The 15,322-nt window shown below is 46.8% G+C and overlaps 1 protein-coding gene and 1 long non-coding RNA gene across 6 annotated transcripts in view; one reads left to right on the top strand and one right to left on the bottom strand.

The window, feature by feature from the left end:
- The window catches only part of LOC138650881 (uncharacterized), a 34,755-nt gene extending 24,693 nt beyond the window's left edge, over positions 1–10,062 (top strand). Inside the window, exons 3-5 of the long non-coding RNA XR_011315415.1 lie at positions 3,009–3,163; positions 6,301–6,396; positions 8,879–10,062. This is a non-coding gene — a long non-coding RNA (uncharacterized lncRNA). The remainder of the gene's footprint in view (positions 1–3,008; positions 3,164–6,300; positions 6,397–8,878) is intronic.
- CRTAM (cytotoxic and regulatory T cell molecule) overlaps positions 1–12,068 on the bottom strand; it is a 36,122-nt gene extending 24,054 nt beyond the window's left edge. For all 5 annotated transcript variants that reach the window (XR_011315414.1, XM_069740734.1, XM_069740735.1 and 2 more), the window contains exons 1-4: positions 11,962–12,068; positions 6,187–6,324; positions 3,461–3,613; positions 2,689–2,832 (exon numbers count right to left, since the gene is read on the bottom strand). Coding sequence is in view for 4 of the 5 variants with exons in the window: in XM_069740734.1 (XP_069596835.1) it covers positions 2,689–2,832; positions 3,461–3,613; positions 6,187–6,324; positions 11,962–12,013 (487 nt within the window). In the remaining variant the exon portion in view is untranslated. The remainder of the gene's footprint in view (positions 1–2,688; positions 2,833–3,460; positions 3,614–6,186; positions 6,325–11,961) is intronic.
- Between the last annotated feature and the right edge of the window lie 3,254 nt (positions 12,069–15,322).

Raw genomic sequence — 15,322 nt, 5'->3', positions numbered from 1 at the left:
AAAACTGGAGAGATTATCTACACAGCCCCCATCTCCCCCAAAGATGAGATTAGTGGAGCTGTGGCACATTGTTATGGGGGCACTGTGGATGAAATTAGTGGTGCTGTGGCACATTGTTATGGGGCACTGTGGATGAGATTAGTGGTGCTGTGGCACATTGTTATGGAGGCACTGTGGATGAGATTAGCGGTGCTGAGGTACATTGTTATGGAGGCACTGTGGATGAGATTAGCCGAGCTGTGGCACATTTAAGGAGGCACTGTGGATGAGATTAGCGGAGCTGTGGCACATTGTTATGGAGGCACTGTGGATGAGATTAACGGTGCTGTGGCACATTGTTATGAAGGCACTGTGGATGAGATTAGTGGTGCTGTGGCACATTGTTAGGAGGGCACTGTGGATAAGATTAGTGGTGCTGTGGCACATTGTTATGGGGCACTGTGGATGAGATTAGTGGTGCTGAGGTACATTGTTATGGGGGCACTGTGGATGAGATTAGTGGAGCTGTGGCACATTGTTATGGAGGCACTGGGATGAGATCAGTGGTGCTGTGGCACATTGTTATGGGGCACTGTGGATGAGCTTAGTGGTGCTGTGGCACATTGTTATGGGGCACTGTGGGTGAGATTAGTGGAGCTGTGGCACATTGTTATGAAGGCACTGTGGATGAGATTAGTGGTGCTGTGGCACATTGTTATGGAGGCACTGTGGATGAGATTAGCGGAGCTGTGGCACATTGTTATGGAGGCACTGTGGGTGAGATTAGCGGTGCTGTGGCACATTGTTATGGAGGCACTGTGGGTGAGATTAGCAGTGCTGTGGCACATTGTTATGGAGGCACTGTGGATGAGATTAGCGATGCTGAGGTACATTGTTATGGAGACACTGTGGATGAGATTAGCGGAGCTGTGGCACATTTAAGGAGGCACTGTGGATGAGATTAGTGGTGCTGTGGCACATTGTTATGGAGGCACTGTGGATGAGATTAGCGGAGCTGTGGCACATTGTTATGGAGGCACTGTGGATGAGATTAGCGGTGCTTGGGTACATTGTTATGGAGGCACTGTGGATGAGATTAGTGGTGCTGTGGCACATTTAAGGAGGCACTGTGGATGAGATTAGCGGAGCTGAGGTACATTGTTATGGAGGCACTGGATGAGATTAGTGGTGCTGTGGCACATTATTATGGAGGCACTGTGGATGAGATTAGCGGAGCTGTGGCACATTGTTATGGAGGCACTGTGGATGAGATTAGCGGTGCTGTGGCACATTGTTATGGAGGCACTGTGGATGAGATTAGCGATGCTGAGGTACATTGTTATGGAGGCACTGTGGATGAGATTAGCGGAGCTGTGGCACATTGTTATGGAGGCACTGTGGATGAGATTAGCGGTGCTGTGGCACATTGTTATGGAGGCACTGTGGATGAGATTAGTGGTGCTGTGGCACATTGTTATGGAGGCACTGTGGATGAGATTAGTGGTGCTGTGGCACATTGTTATGGAGGCACTGTGGATGAGATTAGTGGTGCTGTGGCACATTGTTATGGAGGCACTGTGGGTGAGATTAGCTGTGCTGAGGTACATTGTTATGAAGGAACTGTGGTTGAGATTAGTGGTGCTGTGGCACATTGTTATGGAGGCACTGTGGATGAGATTAGTGGTGCTGTGGCACATTGTTATGGGGGCACTGTGGATGAGATTAGTGGTGCTGTGGCACATTGTTATGGAGGCACTGTGGATGAGATTAGTGGTGCTGTGGCACATTGTTATGGAGGCACTGTGGATGAGATTAGTGGTGCTGTGGCACATTGTTATGGAGGCACTGTGGGTGAGATTAGCTGTGCTGAGGTACATTGTTATGAAGGAACTGTGGTTGAGATTAGTGGTGCTGTGGCACATTGTTATGGAGGCACTGTGGATGAGATTAGTGGTGCTGTGGCACATTGTTATGGGGGCACTGTGGATGAGATTAGTGGTGCTGTGGCACATTGTTATGGAGGCACTGTGGATGAGATTAGTGGTGCTGTGGCACATTGTTATGGAGGCACTGTGGGTGAGATTAGCTGTGCTGAGGTACATTGTTATGAAGGAACTGTGGTTGAGATTAGTGGTGCTGTGGCACATTGTTATGGAGGCACTGTGGATGAGATTAGTGGTGCTGTGGCACATTGTTATGGGGGCACTGTGGATGAGATTAGTGGTGCTGTGGCACATTGTTATGGAGGCACTGTGGATGAGATTAGTGGTGCTGTGGCACATTGTTATGGAGGCACTGTGGATGAGATTAGTGGTGCTGTGGCACATTGTTATGGAGGCACTGTGGGTGAGATTAGCTGTGCTGAGGTACATTGTTATGAAGGAACTGTGGTTGAGATTAGTGGTGCTGTGGCACATTGTTATGGAGGCACTGTGGATGAGATTAGTGGTGCTGTGGCACATTGTTATGGGGGCACTGTGGATGAGATTAGTGGTGCTGTGGCACATTGTTATGGGGGCACTGTGGATGAGATTAGTGGTGCTGTGGCACATTGTTATGGGGGCACTGTGGATGAGATTAGTGGTGCTGTGGCACATTGTTATGGGGGCACTGTGGATGAGATTAGCGGAGCTGTGGCACATTGTTATGAGGGACTGGGGCGGAGTCTGGGGACTAAATCTGCATAGTGAATGAGTTGAGGGGTCTCACCGAGCACTTCTGTGTGGTCATGGATCAGCCAGGTGAGTCTGGGGCACGGCCGCCCGCCTGATGTGGAGCAGGTAAGAAGATATTTCTCCTTCCGTCCTTTCCCAGGAATCCTGACGACTTCTACGGAAGGTGAAGATGGAGCAGCTAGAAAGTAACCACAGCCCGTTACACTGACGGACGGACAATAGATAGCAGATCACAATAGATCATGGGCAGTTGTCACATACAGAATCCTGCACTCGTCACTTGTTACTTTGTTTTTGTAACATTCTACACCTGATTGTTGCTATGACGATTCTCTCCATTGTTCCTATTGGCAGAGGCAGAGAGGAGACAACACTGGAGCAGCGATGTCAAACTCACATACACAGAGGCCATAGCTAAAAACTTGGACAAAGTCGTGGCGACCTTGATATTTTTTTAAAAAAAAGTCTACAATTGAGGACGATTTTCCTTATCAGCAAATATACGTACGGTATGTCATATGTTGTGAAGGGGTTAAAGGTGTTGTGTAAAATGACAAGTGTGAAATCTCCCCCGGTAATGATGTGCGGTACTTTCCACCAGCATCATTCTTCAGGAGCTCTGTCTCTTCCGTCAGTGACCTCATGATTTTGGAAGTTCAGATGTTCCTTTGTGGCTTCATTTACAGAACTTCTTTTTTAGGAAAGTTTTGTTTCATGTTTTGAAATCTGCTGTCACAAGTGACCTGCGTGCCGTCAGCCTGCGGCCAAGGGGGAAATGTGTTCTCTTGTATCATTGTGACACTTACCCAACACTGAGAGCCGCACTGTCCTGGCCTGCAGGGGGGCGCTATAACACAGGCAGGAGTACACCCCCTCATCTGCCCTCGTCACGTTGGACAGACGGATTATCAGCGTCGTCTGCGAGGATCCGACTAGCTGGTGTCTTCTGTCTTTTAAAACTATAACAACAAGGAAACTAATGAGAACATTGATATAATGTGAGAAACCTGAGAATAGAGGAGCAGAAGTCTGAGTTTGGAGATGAAGCTTTACGCACCATAATGTTCTCTACATAGACTGTGACGCCCATGATGTGAGGGTTTAGTTACATGTCACAGTCATGCCAACGTGTATTTTCAGCTTTTGATCGCTCAAAAACTTGACATGGCCACAGCATGGCAAATAAACTGCATGTAATTCATGTGTATATATATACAAATGTACATATTCATTGTAACCACTAGGCCAGTGCCTGAGGGGGCACTTAGCAAGTGGCGGCATCTGGTGAACCCAATTAGTAAAAAAGAGGGGGGATTTTAACAACTCCTGCCTGTATCTACTGTACTTACAAGACAAACCAGAGTCTTACAAATGGCGGAGGGGCACAACTGTGCAACGTAAGGGAGAGACCTGCTCCTCCCTCTCTCTGGCGGGTGGAGCAGCAGATGCCCCGGAGGATTTCCAAAGTCTGATCAGAGCCCTACAATGTGGAAGTGCAGCGCTGTCACATTTCTGCTGCTGTCCAGTGTCACCGGGGTTAATAGTGACTGTCATATCCTTGGGGGCAGGAACCGGCCAGGTGAGCTTCACAGGTATTCTGCCACATACTGTAAGTGATGGGAGCGGTGCCTGTTTGTGCCCCTGCCTGTAGTGCAGTATGAGCTGCCCTGGACTGCATCCTCCTGTGCACAGAATTATATCCCCCCTATGTATAGAGGAGCGTGTAGATTGGGGGGCACGGTGACGTACCGATCTGCCCTTTTTGAAGTGTGGGAGCTGATAGTTGGGTTTTCTGCTCTTCAGTGGAAGGAGATGTTATAGGGCCGGATGCAAACACACTGATAAAACGCCTTTGTCTGTATTGTCACGTGTGTATCATCCGTGTCACCTGCGCGGCGGCTTTATAAATCCGTAGGGCTTCTGTTCTTATACATTAACAGCTAATAACATGTACAAGACCAAATAGTTTCCTGTTATTAAATGCAATGTTTCCAATAACACAGATGTGATTCGGATGATCCATGCCGGAAACGTTATCTGTGCAATTTGACGAGTAGTTGACTTTGATCAGTAATATGGAAGAGAAGAGAGGATGGCGCGATTCTTTGTTCTCACGCCGACCCTCAGTCCGGGCGATCAAACTCTCATCTGAACAACACAAGTCAATAACTGGTCCGTGAGCAGTCCGAGGTTATCGTGGCCAAGAAGAAATGCGAAGGCATGTCAGGGTCTCGTTCACACTGAGCGTCTGCACTTATGTGGGGAGATTGTATTAATGATTGGCAAGAAGTGGCCTGGTTCTAAAGGGCTCGTTCGCACAACCATATTTTTGGTCTGAGAGTTGTCTGTACAAAAACACAACTAACTCGGACCCATGTTATACAAGGGGCAGGGCAGATGAGTGAGATTATTCACAGACCAAATCTGCATGTGAACAAAATGGCAGCATGTACGAGATTCTTCCATAAATCAGATGAGACTCACCCATTGAAGTTTATGGGAGAGCAAAAAAAAATCAGAAGCTGCACAGAGACACAGTCCGGCATCCGACTGTAACGGACACATTGCAATTCTGTAACATCAGAAACCGTCAATGAAAAAAACGTATCGTCCACGGAGGACGAGAAAGAAATCTCCCGACCTTTCTGGATGAGACTGATTTCTGATTCGCCCGTGTGAACCTGATATAACACCATCGAGGATTATATGGCCGATTGCTCAGGATTAGTGTTTTGCTTCCCACTCAGAATGATCCGTGTTCCTGTCTGGGACTGAATACTATTCTGTAGTACCTGACGCCGCGTTCATGTCCTGATTTGCGCTGATTTGCCGGCTCGGCACCGTCACACCTCTCCCCACAACATTCGCACATATGACCGGGTCCGGTGTAAAGTCGCCAAAAGTCACAACGATTTTGCTCAACTATAAGTTGCACAAAACTTTATGCTAGTTTTCTAACAGTTTTTTGCTATAATTCTTGCAAAAATGATTTGATAAATCTGGGCCATAGATTTGTTGGCAAAATGGAAAGGCAATTAAATGGAGGGCTTAAAGGGATTTGGTTTAAAAAGTCAGCACGGAATGACTGTTCAAACCAAGAGCGGGCGCTCGGTGCATCATGGTGCAGCCCAGCATGTAACTACACCTTCCCAACTTCCCGCTTTCCCTCCATCGCCATCCTCTTCCTTGACTGACATCTTTGGTTTCTGCAGATCTGAGAGCAGGGCTGCAATGTAAATCCTGGGACTGACCGGGCCGAGGCCTGACCCCATGGGGACTTAGTGGGACAATTTTCTGCCTGCTTCAGATTTCAATAGAGAATTTAGCTAAGCTGGAAACATTGATTTTTAGCTCAGACTTTATGGAGCAGTACTGCAGTGTAAAGCATGAAGCAATACATTATACATAGGGAGTGGCAGTAGGAATTTTGGGATTTCTGCAGGTGGAGTACACTGTGTTTTATATTCTACGCCATCCATATATAGGATTATGCAGTATGTGGACACTTACGTAATAACAGCAGATTTCTTACCTTTCTCTCCATTAAAGTAACTGGTGTAGCCCATCGGTGTCACCCACTGTATGTCTGAGCCATTGCACTTCGGAAACGCACATCTCAGGATGACGTCTCTTCCTTCCTCCACAGACAGACGTGAAGTGTGAGATTCCGCTGTAAGAAACGTGGTCATGAATCCCCCACATTGTACACAGGATGTGCAGCCCCCTCTAAGCTCAGCAAGTGGTGAGTCCACGGCTCCTGACCGGGGCTTCGTGTGATGATAAAGATGAATTTCCCATATTGTGAGAAATATTAGAAACTAATGACATCACTGATAATGCAGAAAAGTGCAGAAACTGTGACATCACTGATAATGCAGAAACTGTGACATCACTGATAATACAGAAACTGTGACCTCACTGATAATGCAGAAACTGTGACTTCACTGACACCATAGAGAGAAAAACGAGTGACATCACTGACAGCACAGAGAAATCGGCAGCAGTGATATTACTGATACCGCAGAGTAGTCAGGAGCAGTGATATTACTGATATCGCAGAGTAGTCAGGAGCAGTGATATTACTGATACAGCAGAGTAGTCAGGAGCAGTGATATTACTGATACCGCAGAGTAGTCAGGAGCAGTGATATTACTGATACCGCAGAGTAGTCAGGAGCAGTGATATTACTGATACTGCAGAGTAGTCAGGAGCAGTGATATTACTGATACTGCAGAGTAGTCAGGAGCAGTGATATTACTGATACCGCAGAGTAGTCAGGAGCAGCGATATTACTGATACCGCAGAGTAGTCAGGAGCAGCGATATTACTGATACCGCAGAGTAGTCAGGAGCAGTGATATTACTGATACAGCAGAGTAGTCAGGAGCAGTGATATTACTGATACAGCAGAGTAGTCAGGAGCAGTGATATTACTGATACCGCAGAGTAGTCAGGAGCAGTGATATTACTGATACCGCAGAGTAGTCAGGAGCAGTGATATTACTGATACCGCAGAGTAGTCAGGAGCAGTGATATTACTGATACCGCAGAGTAGTCAGGAGCAGTGATATTACTGATACCGCAGAGAAGTCAGGAGCAGTGATATTACTGATACAGCAGAGTAGTCAGGAGCAGTGATATTACTGATACCGCAGAGTAGTCAGGAGCAGTGATATTACTGATACCGCAGAGAAGTCAGGAGCAGTGATATTACTGATACAGCAGAGTAGTCAGGAGCAGTGATATTACTGATACAGCAGAGTAGTCAGGAGCAGTCATATTACTGATATCGCAGAGTAGTCAGGAGCAGTGATATTACTGATACAGCAGAGTAGTCAGGAGCAGTGATATTACTGATACCGCAGAGTAGTCAGGAGCAGTGATATTACTGATACCGCAGAGAAGTCAGGAGCAGTGATATTACTGATACAGCAGAGTAGTCAGGAGCAGTGATATTACTGATACCGCAGAGTAGTCAGGAGCAGTGATATTACTGATACCGCAGAGAAGTCAGGAGCAGTGATATTACTGATACAGCAGAGTAGTCAGGAGCAGTGATATTACTGATACAGCAGAGTAGTCAGGAGCAGTCATATTACTGATATCGCAGAGTAGTCAGGAGCAGTGATATTACTGATACAGCAGAGTAGTCAGGAGCAGTGATATTACTGATACCGCAGAGTAGTCAGGAGCAGTGATATTACTGATACCGCAGAGAAGTCAGGAGCAGTGATATTACTGATACAGCAGAGTAGTCAGGAGCAGTGATATTACTGATACAGCAGAGTAGTCAGGAGCAGTCATATTACTGATATCGCAGAGTAGTCAGGAGCAGTGATATTACTGATACAGCAGAGTAGTCAGGAGCAGTGATATTACTGATACCGCAGAGTAGTCAGGAGCAGTCATATTACTGATACAGCAGAGTAGTCAGGAGCAGTGATATTACTGATATCGCAGAGTAGTCAGGAGCAGTGATATTACTGATGTCACAGAAAAGCTGGGGACTAGTGATGTCACTGACTGCACCTGAAGTGTCAGAAGTTTGCAGAGGGCTTTTTTTCTACACATACATTGCTTCTGTGCTTGCTTCTTTGCTAAATGTGATGATAATATGATAACTTTATTTTGTCATAGTATTTTCATCACAATTTATTTCCTGTGCTTGTGTGTTTTTATTTTTAAATTATACATATGTATATGAAGCCCTCCTCACTGTAATTGTCCTCTTCCTCCTTCTCCTCCTTTTACCATCAGTTTTTACTTTTATCCTCCTAGTATATTGCAGTCATCATATTATACAGCACTGTACACTTACAATTGCTCATTTTTCCTTTCTACCCAGATGATTCTTCTCTTTTCCATTAGTTCTATGAGATCACATGATTAATAACTGAGGAGCTGAATTCTTCTAAGCTCTATGTACAAACAGGAGGTCAATTTTCCCTGTATGAGTCCTCAGTCATTGCAAAGTCCCGAAGCCCGAAGTGGGGAAGGGGGCAGCTGGGTCAGGAGGTGAAGAGGGGAATGATGAATGCAGGGACAAGAGACTTCCTGTTTCTACAAAGAGCAGATAAAAGAATAATTATCTGGGTAAAAAGGCAAAGTGAGCAATTGTAAGTGCACGGGGGAGAGGAGGAGGAGGATGAAGAGGCGGAAGGCTTTTCTACCTAAGCAGTATATGTTGTTAAAAACTTTATCCATTATTAATTACTTTTTTTTTAGTCTCAAACTTATAGGAACCACGTCATGCTTGGATTTATTGTGAGTGCCAACTTTAATGATATGAAATACAAGATCAACAATCGGCTGGAAAATCTATCTGTTATTAGACTCTTATACAGTATAATTGCTAGTCGTATAATGAATAATCCCGTAGTAACACAAGAGCAGCTCAGCGCTCTCAATCGCTCTCTTTCCCTTCACCTCTCTAGCTCTCGCTCTATCTCTGACCTTCCTGATACTTTGTTACAATGTTTTCGTACAATTTTAATGCCTCCTGCCCACGATCAGGAATAGCAGCTGTGAAGACACAGCATTTAATCTTAATTATCCAGACATCTATTTTCAGTAAGCCAGTGGGCATAGACTGTTATCTATATGATGACTTTTGAATTTATGTGTTTTTCTTTGATTGGTCAAGAAAACACAGACTATTGCTCATATGAGCCTGTAATATTGACTTTTAAGTTGACATTTGTTGCAGCCTATTATGTTGTTAACCTGGATGACAGAGACGCAGGGTAATTGAACAATAGATGTTCGATAATATATTGATTGACCTTTGTTTGGGACCCAGTGCCTTGTTGACTTGCAAAACAGGGGAGTAAAAACTATGCAAATTGATTAAATACTCAAACAATGCAAGTTAATCTCCTCACATCTTCCTCTTGACCTCTGGGTGATGGCTTGAAGGACAACCGTTGTGAACTATATAAAGGAGGTATGCCTCTGTAACAAGAGATCGAAAGGACCAGAGACTCTTTACAAAACCTCAGTCAGGGACACTCTACAGGACAGCAGTCAGGACATCATGGCTCGATCACGAGGGACACAGATTTGACATTCTACAGGATGCCAGCTTAGGGGACCACGGCCCCAGCTGAGAGAATACAGATCTGTTCCATTGACCATCGCTGAAGAATGGATACGTTTGGGGCAGTCAGGATTGGGACCTGCCGTTCACCTGGCTCCATGGAGATGTTCTTCTACCTGAATGGACGTTCATCTTCCTAAGCTTGTCATTACCTCCTCGCTGTGTGCGTGCCACAGGTGGGGCAGTCGGCCCTGGAAGCTCTGAAGTCACAGCTGCTCTTATCCCGGTGAGTCAGCGGAAGGTTGAGACTGTAATTTTCTGGGTCTGTTCTTTGTGCCATCTACCTGTTTTGTGGTTCAATAAAGCATTGCCGCACTGTGTTGCCTTCACCATGTGTTGTCTAAATAGTGTTATGCACACCGTGAAAGGAGACGGGTGTTCGGTGGGATGGTCCCTGTGGTCTCGGGCCCGTGGACCAGGGCACCCGCTCTCCCCGTGTCTTCATAGTAGTGTTTTGGATGCAGCGTTCTACATGACGCACTTGTGTTTTGGGACTATACAGATTTCCCGCTTCTAATGACAGTTTATTGGGGAGAATACAGACAGGAGACGAGCGTGTGCGCTGCAGATAATTATAATAATAATTGACATGCTGCGGCTCGTAATCCCGCACCGCTGGGAGTGTACGCAGCGTTACATAGAAGCGCAGTGCTCAGGAGATTCCTATAAATCCACTGTGCTTGTATTGTAGAACACATCCTCCTGATGGGCGGCAGCCGCAGGTATCTGGACTTCTGGCTTTTCTGCTTAAATCTGAATACAAATATATTTTCTGGGAAGTTTTTTTTTTTTTCTTGCGGGAGGGTGATGTGATAAATGGCGGTTGTGTATCTGATCCTGATGATTGTGGCCGCTATCGGAAAGGAGATGATTGTTGGAGATTAAAGATCTATTAGAATTTATATTTATTTATATTTAGACGAGCGGAGTATTTGCATCCAGTGGATGACGAATGTTCCACCATGGAAGGAACAGCCGAGCTTAGTGTGAACAGGCGCATTGGAGCCGATAATCGGGAATGACGGTTCGTTGATTTTTGCCTTGTGTAAATAAGACAGAAATAGGCAACAAACTCACAATTGCTCAATGGCCGTGTGATGGAATAGTTCATGTCGAAATTAAAATCACCATTATTGGCAGCTCATTGTCCTGTGCCCGAGTCTCCTGCCGATAACAACGATATCCTGAGCGCGGCCGTCATATTAACCTGTAAGATGTTCCCCAATGTGAGAGGCCGCGTCTAAGACCGAGCGTGGATAATGTCACGTATAACAGAAACGGGAAAAAGGCTGGAGCCCTCAATCATGTGCTGCTGATGACGGACCCCGATGTATAGATTAATAACATTTATTAGGGAGGTTTTAAATGTTAACGGGTTTCGATGTCACGCAGGGCCCCTTCATCCGGACGAAAACCTGCGTGACCTCGAAACGCGTTAACATTTAAAACCTCCCTAATAAAGGTTATTAATCCATACATCGGAGTCCGTCAGCAGCACATGGTCGATACCTCCAGCCTTTTTCCTTGTATCCTTGGTCTATCTCTTGACCGGTATTCTTGCAGCAGCTGTTTTACATGCCCGTTACCCAACCAGGAGAGTGTGTCCATCTTTTTTGACACCCCATTTTCAGCGCATAAGACCCTATTGCGCTGTATTGGTTCAAAGTTTTCTCCGGTATAAGAGAAAAGCAAAGCCGATGATGATGGGGACACCAACTCCAAGGTGTTACATAGGACTGCAGGTGCATCTACTAGATTATCTGTACTCGGAGAGTTATCACTGTGTTATCTGTGGCGTTACATAGGACTGCAGGTGCATCTACTACATTATCTGTACTCAGATATCACTGTGTTATCTGTGGCGTTACATAGGACTGCAGGTGCATCTACTACATTATCTGTACTCAGAGAGATATCACTGTGTTATCTGTGGCGTTACATAGGACTGCAGGTGCATCTACTACATTATCTGTACTCAGAGAGATATCACTGTGTTATGTGGCGTTACATAGGACTGCAGGTGCATCTACTACATTATCTGTACTCAGAGAGATATCACTGTGTTATCTGTGGCGTTACATAGGACTGCAGGTGACATTAGTAATACCCTGGTCTAGATTGTCAGCTCTTTGAACCTTGCTCGTCAGTGTTTTCCGGTCTGTCTGTATGTCGGACCACCGTCTTGTGTGGCCCCCGCTCTTGAGTTTCTTACCTTTCACTTGGCTCATTATCAGTAGGACATGGAGAGCGGCCACCACAATCATCAGTCTGGCTCAGGGCTTCTCTCTGGTGCGGCTTCCTGTGCACTGGCAGAGTATATGTGACATATGTGGCTTATGGGGGCGCGGAAATGATCACAGGCCGGGTCTATGTCACTCGGTTCTTTCCACTGTGAGAAAGTTACAGTTTGCGGTGTAGAGCGCCTCACCACAACGACACTATGTACCTGCGGAATACAGTCATCCTGCAAAGCTGCTGCAAACCGTGTCCTGTCCCTGCGCTTAGTTACCCGATGTTTACCCTGGTTACCAGTGAAGACATCGCTGAATCGGTGTCACACACGCCGATTCAGCGATGTCTGCGGGGAGTCCAGCGACCAAATAAAGTTCTGGACTTTCTTCCCTGACCAGCGACAGCACAGCAGGGGCCTGATCGCTGCTGCCTGTCACACTGGACGATATCGCTAGCGAGGACGCTGCAACGTCACGGATCGCTAGCGATATCGTCCAGTGTGACGGTACCTTTAGAAGAGACTGTTGCTTGGTTTCTACACTTGGTTGTCCCTTATCTTTCCCTATTTTGGTTTCTTCCCCTTCCTGCACACCCTGGTGAATACCTCTGTTATATGTGAGTGAATATTTAGTGTGTATGTAATTTTCAGTTTCCCCTTGGTGCCCCGTTTATCGGGTTGGTGTACTGTTGTGCTCAGTAGTGCCCCCTTCTTCCCTGGGTGGAGGAGGGGACAGAGGAAGGGCTAATTTAGGAGATAAGGCAAGGGCGGAGGCCCCAGCGTCTTCACCATCTGAAATATCCAGGGGAACAGGGCAAGCTAGGGCGCCCCCTAGTGTTAGGGCCAGGAAAGGTGCCCGCTGGTCCCAGGTCACTCGCCAGTCAAATCGTGACATTAACTCTGACCGCAATGACCCTATCTCTGCTCTGACAGGGCAACTCCGGCAGCTCAGTCTGGAGGTGGCGGATTTACGCACGGTTGTTTTGCAGCACCCTGATACATCTAGTGTGGGAATCTCGGCGTCTCAGGCAAACCATTGTGGAGCCCAAGGTCGCCTTGCCTGACAGGTTCTCCGGGGGCCGTGACAAGTTGACTGTGTTCCGGTAGGAATGTAAACTGTACTCCAGGTTACGTCCAGTTTCCTCAGATACAGAGGAGCAATGTGTGGGGATAGTAATCTCGCTCCTCCAGGGGGACCCCAAGCGTGGGCTTTTTCTCTCCCATCTGACTCTGTGTCTCTTCAGACGGTGGAGGAATTTTTTCTGCTACTGGGCTTTATATAAGATGACCCCGATTGCGTCTCTGTAGCAGAGTCCACACTGCACCAACTTCAGCAAGGAGACCGGCCGTCGGAGGAATATTGCTCTGAGTTCTGGAGGTGGGCCACGGACACCAAGTGGAAAGTCCCCGCACTCCGTAGTCAGTTCTGTGAGGGGCTTACAGTAAGGGTGAGGGATGCCTTAACTCTGTATGAGACTCCTGTGAGGCAGCCATGTCTTTGGTGATCCGGGTTGATCGCCGTCTTCGCCAGAAACATAGGGAGTCAGCGCTGTGTGTGGGAGGTCCGGGGTCGAGGGAGGTCAGCACTGAGCCTACTGAGGAACCCATGCAGGTGGGGGTGACACCTCACTCTGGTAAATAGTCTGTAGTCCGGCATAAGGGGGAAGTGTTTCTGTTGTGATAAAAAGGACCACTTCGTGGACACATGTCCTTCCTGACTTCTAATTAAACAACCGCTGGAAAAACGAGTAGGCCGGGGTTGCAGGGAGGTTGGCTACCAGGGTGTACTTATCACCTCAGTAGGTAGGACACAATTTTTTTTGCCAGCCTAAAGTTGTCTGTGACTTGCTGCTTCAGGTGGGGGCCATGCACACTGAGGTGTTAGACTGTTATGTGCTAGAGGGTCTGCCCTCACCTGTGGTGCTGGGACTTCCTTGGCTAGGGTGGATACCCAGTCTGTGCCTAGCTACCTGTCGGATTTTGGGGACGTGTTCTCTGAGCAGGGGAGTCAAGAACTCTCCCCCCCACCAATTGTCCTTATGATTGTGCCATTAATCTCGTTCCTGGTGTCAAGCTGTCAAAGAACAGACTCTATAACATCTCAGGTCCAGAGAAACAGGCCATGAAGGACTATATTACGGAAAGTCTGTTTAAGGGTCATATCAGACCATCCTCATCCCCCATTGCCACTTGGTTCTTTTTTGTTAAGAAAAAAGATGGGGGGGGGGGGGGGGCGGTATGCCCTTGCCTGGAAATGCAGGAACTTAATAATGTAATCCGTATCTGCTCCCTCCTCATTCCTGAACTCTTTAACCAGATTGTAGGGGCATCCGCACTAAAGAGGGGGATGAGTGGAAAACAGCGTTCAATACGCCTGAAGGACACTATGAGAATCTTGTGATGCCTTTTGGGCTGACTTTCACGCCCGCTGTCTTCCAGCACTTTATAAGTTACATCTTTGGTCACCTGGTAGGCAGATACATGGTTATCTATCTGGATGACATATTAATTTATTCACCTGACCTTGAGTCACACCAGGTACATGTCAGGCAGGTCTTACAGATACTCAGACAATAAGTTATATGTCAAACCCAGGAAGTGTCGGATGAGGAGATCCTTTTCCTTGGATATGTATTGTCTGCCATCGGTTTTCGCATAGATCTGGTGAAAGTCCAGGCGGTATTGGATTGGAATCATTCGGAGGATTTGAAGGCGTTACAAAGATTTTTGTGTTTTGCCAACTACTACCGTAAGTTCATAAATAATTTTTCGGTACTGGCCAAACCTCTTACACATATGACCAGGAAGGGGATGGACTTCGCCAAGTGGTCTAGTCCTGCCAGGGAGGCGTTTGACACATTGAAAAGGTGTTTTACTTCTGCGCCGATTCTTGTACAGCCTGACATCTCTCAGCCTTTCATTGTGGAGGTCAGTGTGTCTGAGGTGGGAGTGGGGGCTGTATTATCGCAGGGTGCGTCTCCTGGTAAATGGAAACCATGTGCTTACTTTTCTAAGAAACTGTCGCCAGCTCAGAGAAATTGACATTGGTAACGGGGACCTCTTAGCCATCAAATGGGCATTTGAGGAGTGGCGTCATGTTTTGGATGGAGCGGTTCACCGAGTTATGGTAATCACGGTTCATAAAAATCTGGTATACTTAGAATTTGCGAAGCGTCTTACACCATGACAGGCAAGATGGGCATTGTTCTTTACCAGGTTTAACTTTTTTGTTACTTTTAAGCCAGGGAACAAAAACATTAAAGGGAACCGGTCACCCCCAAAATTGAAGATGGGAGGCCCCGGACCGGACCACGACACCCATCATACCGGGACCACCCCTGGG

This window comes from Ranitomeya imitator, chromosome 10 (genome assembly GCF_032444005.1).
Source record: "Ranitomeya imitator isolate aRanImi1 chromosome 10, aRanImi1.pri, whole genome shotgun sequence".
NCBI lineage: Eukaryota > Metazoa > Chordata > Amphibia > Anura > Dendrobatidae > Ranitomeya > Ranitomeya imitator.
This window is presented reverse-complemented; position numbering and strand designations above follow the sequence as displayed.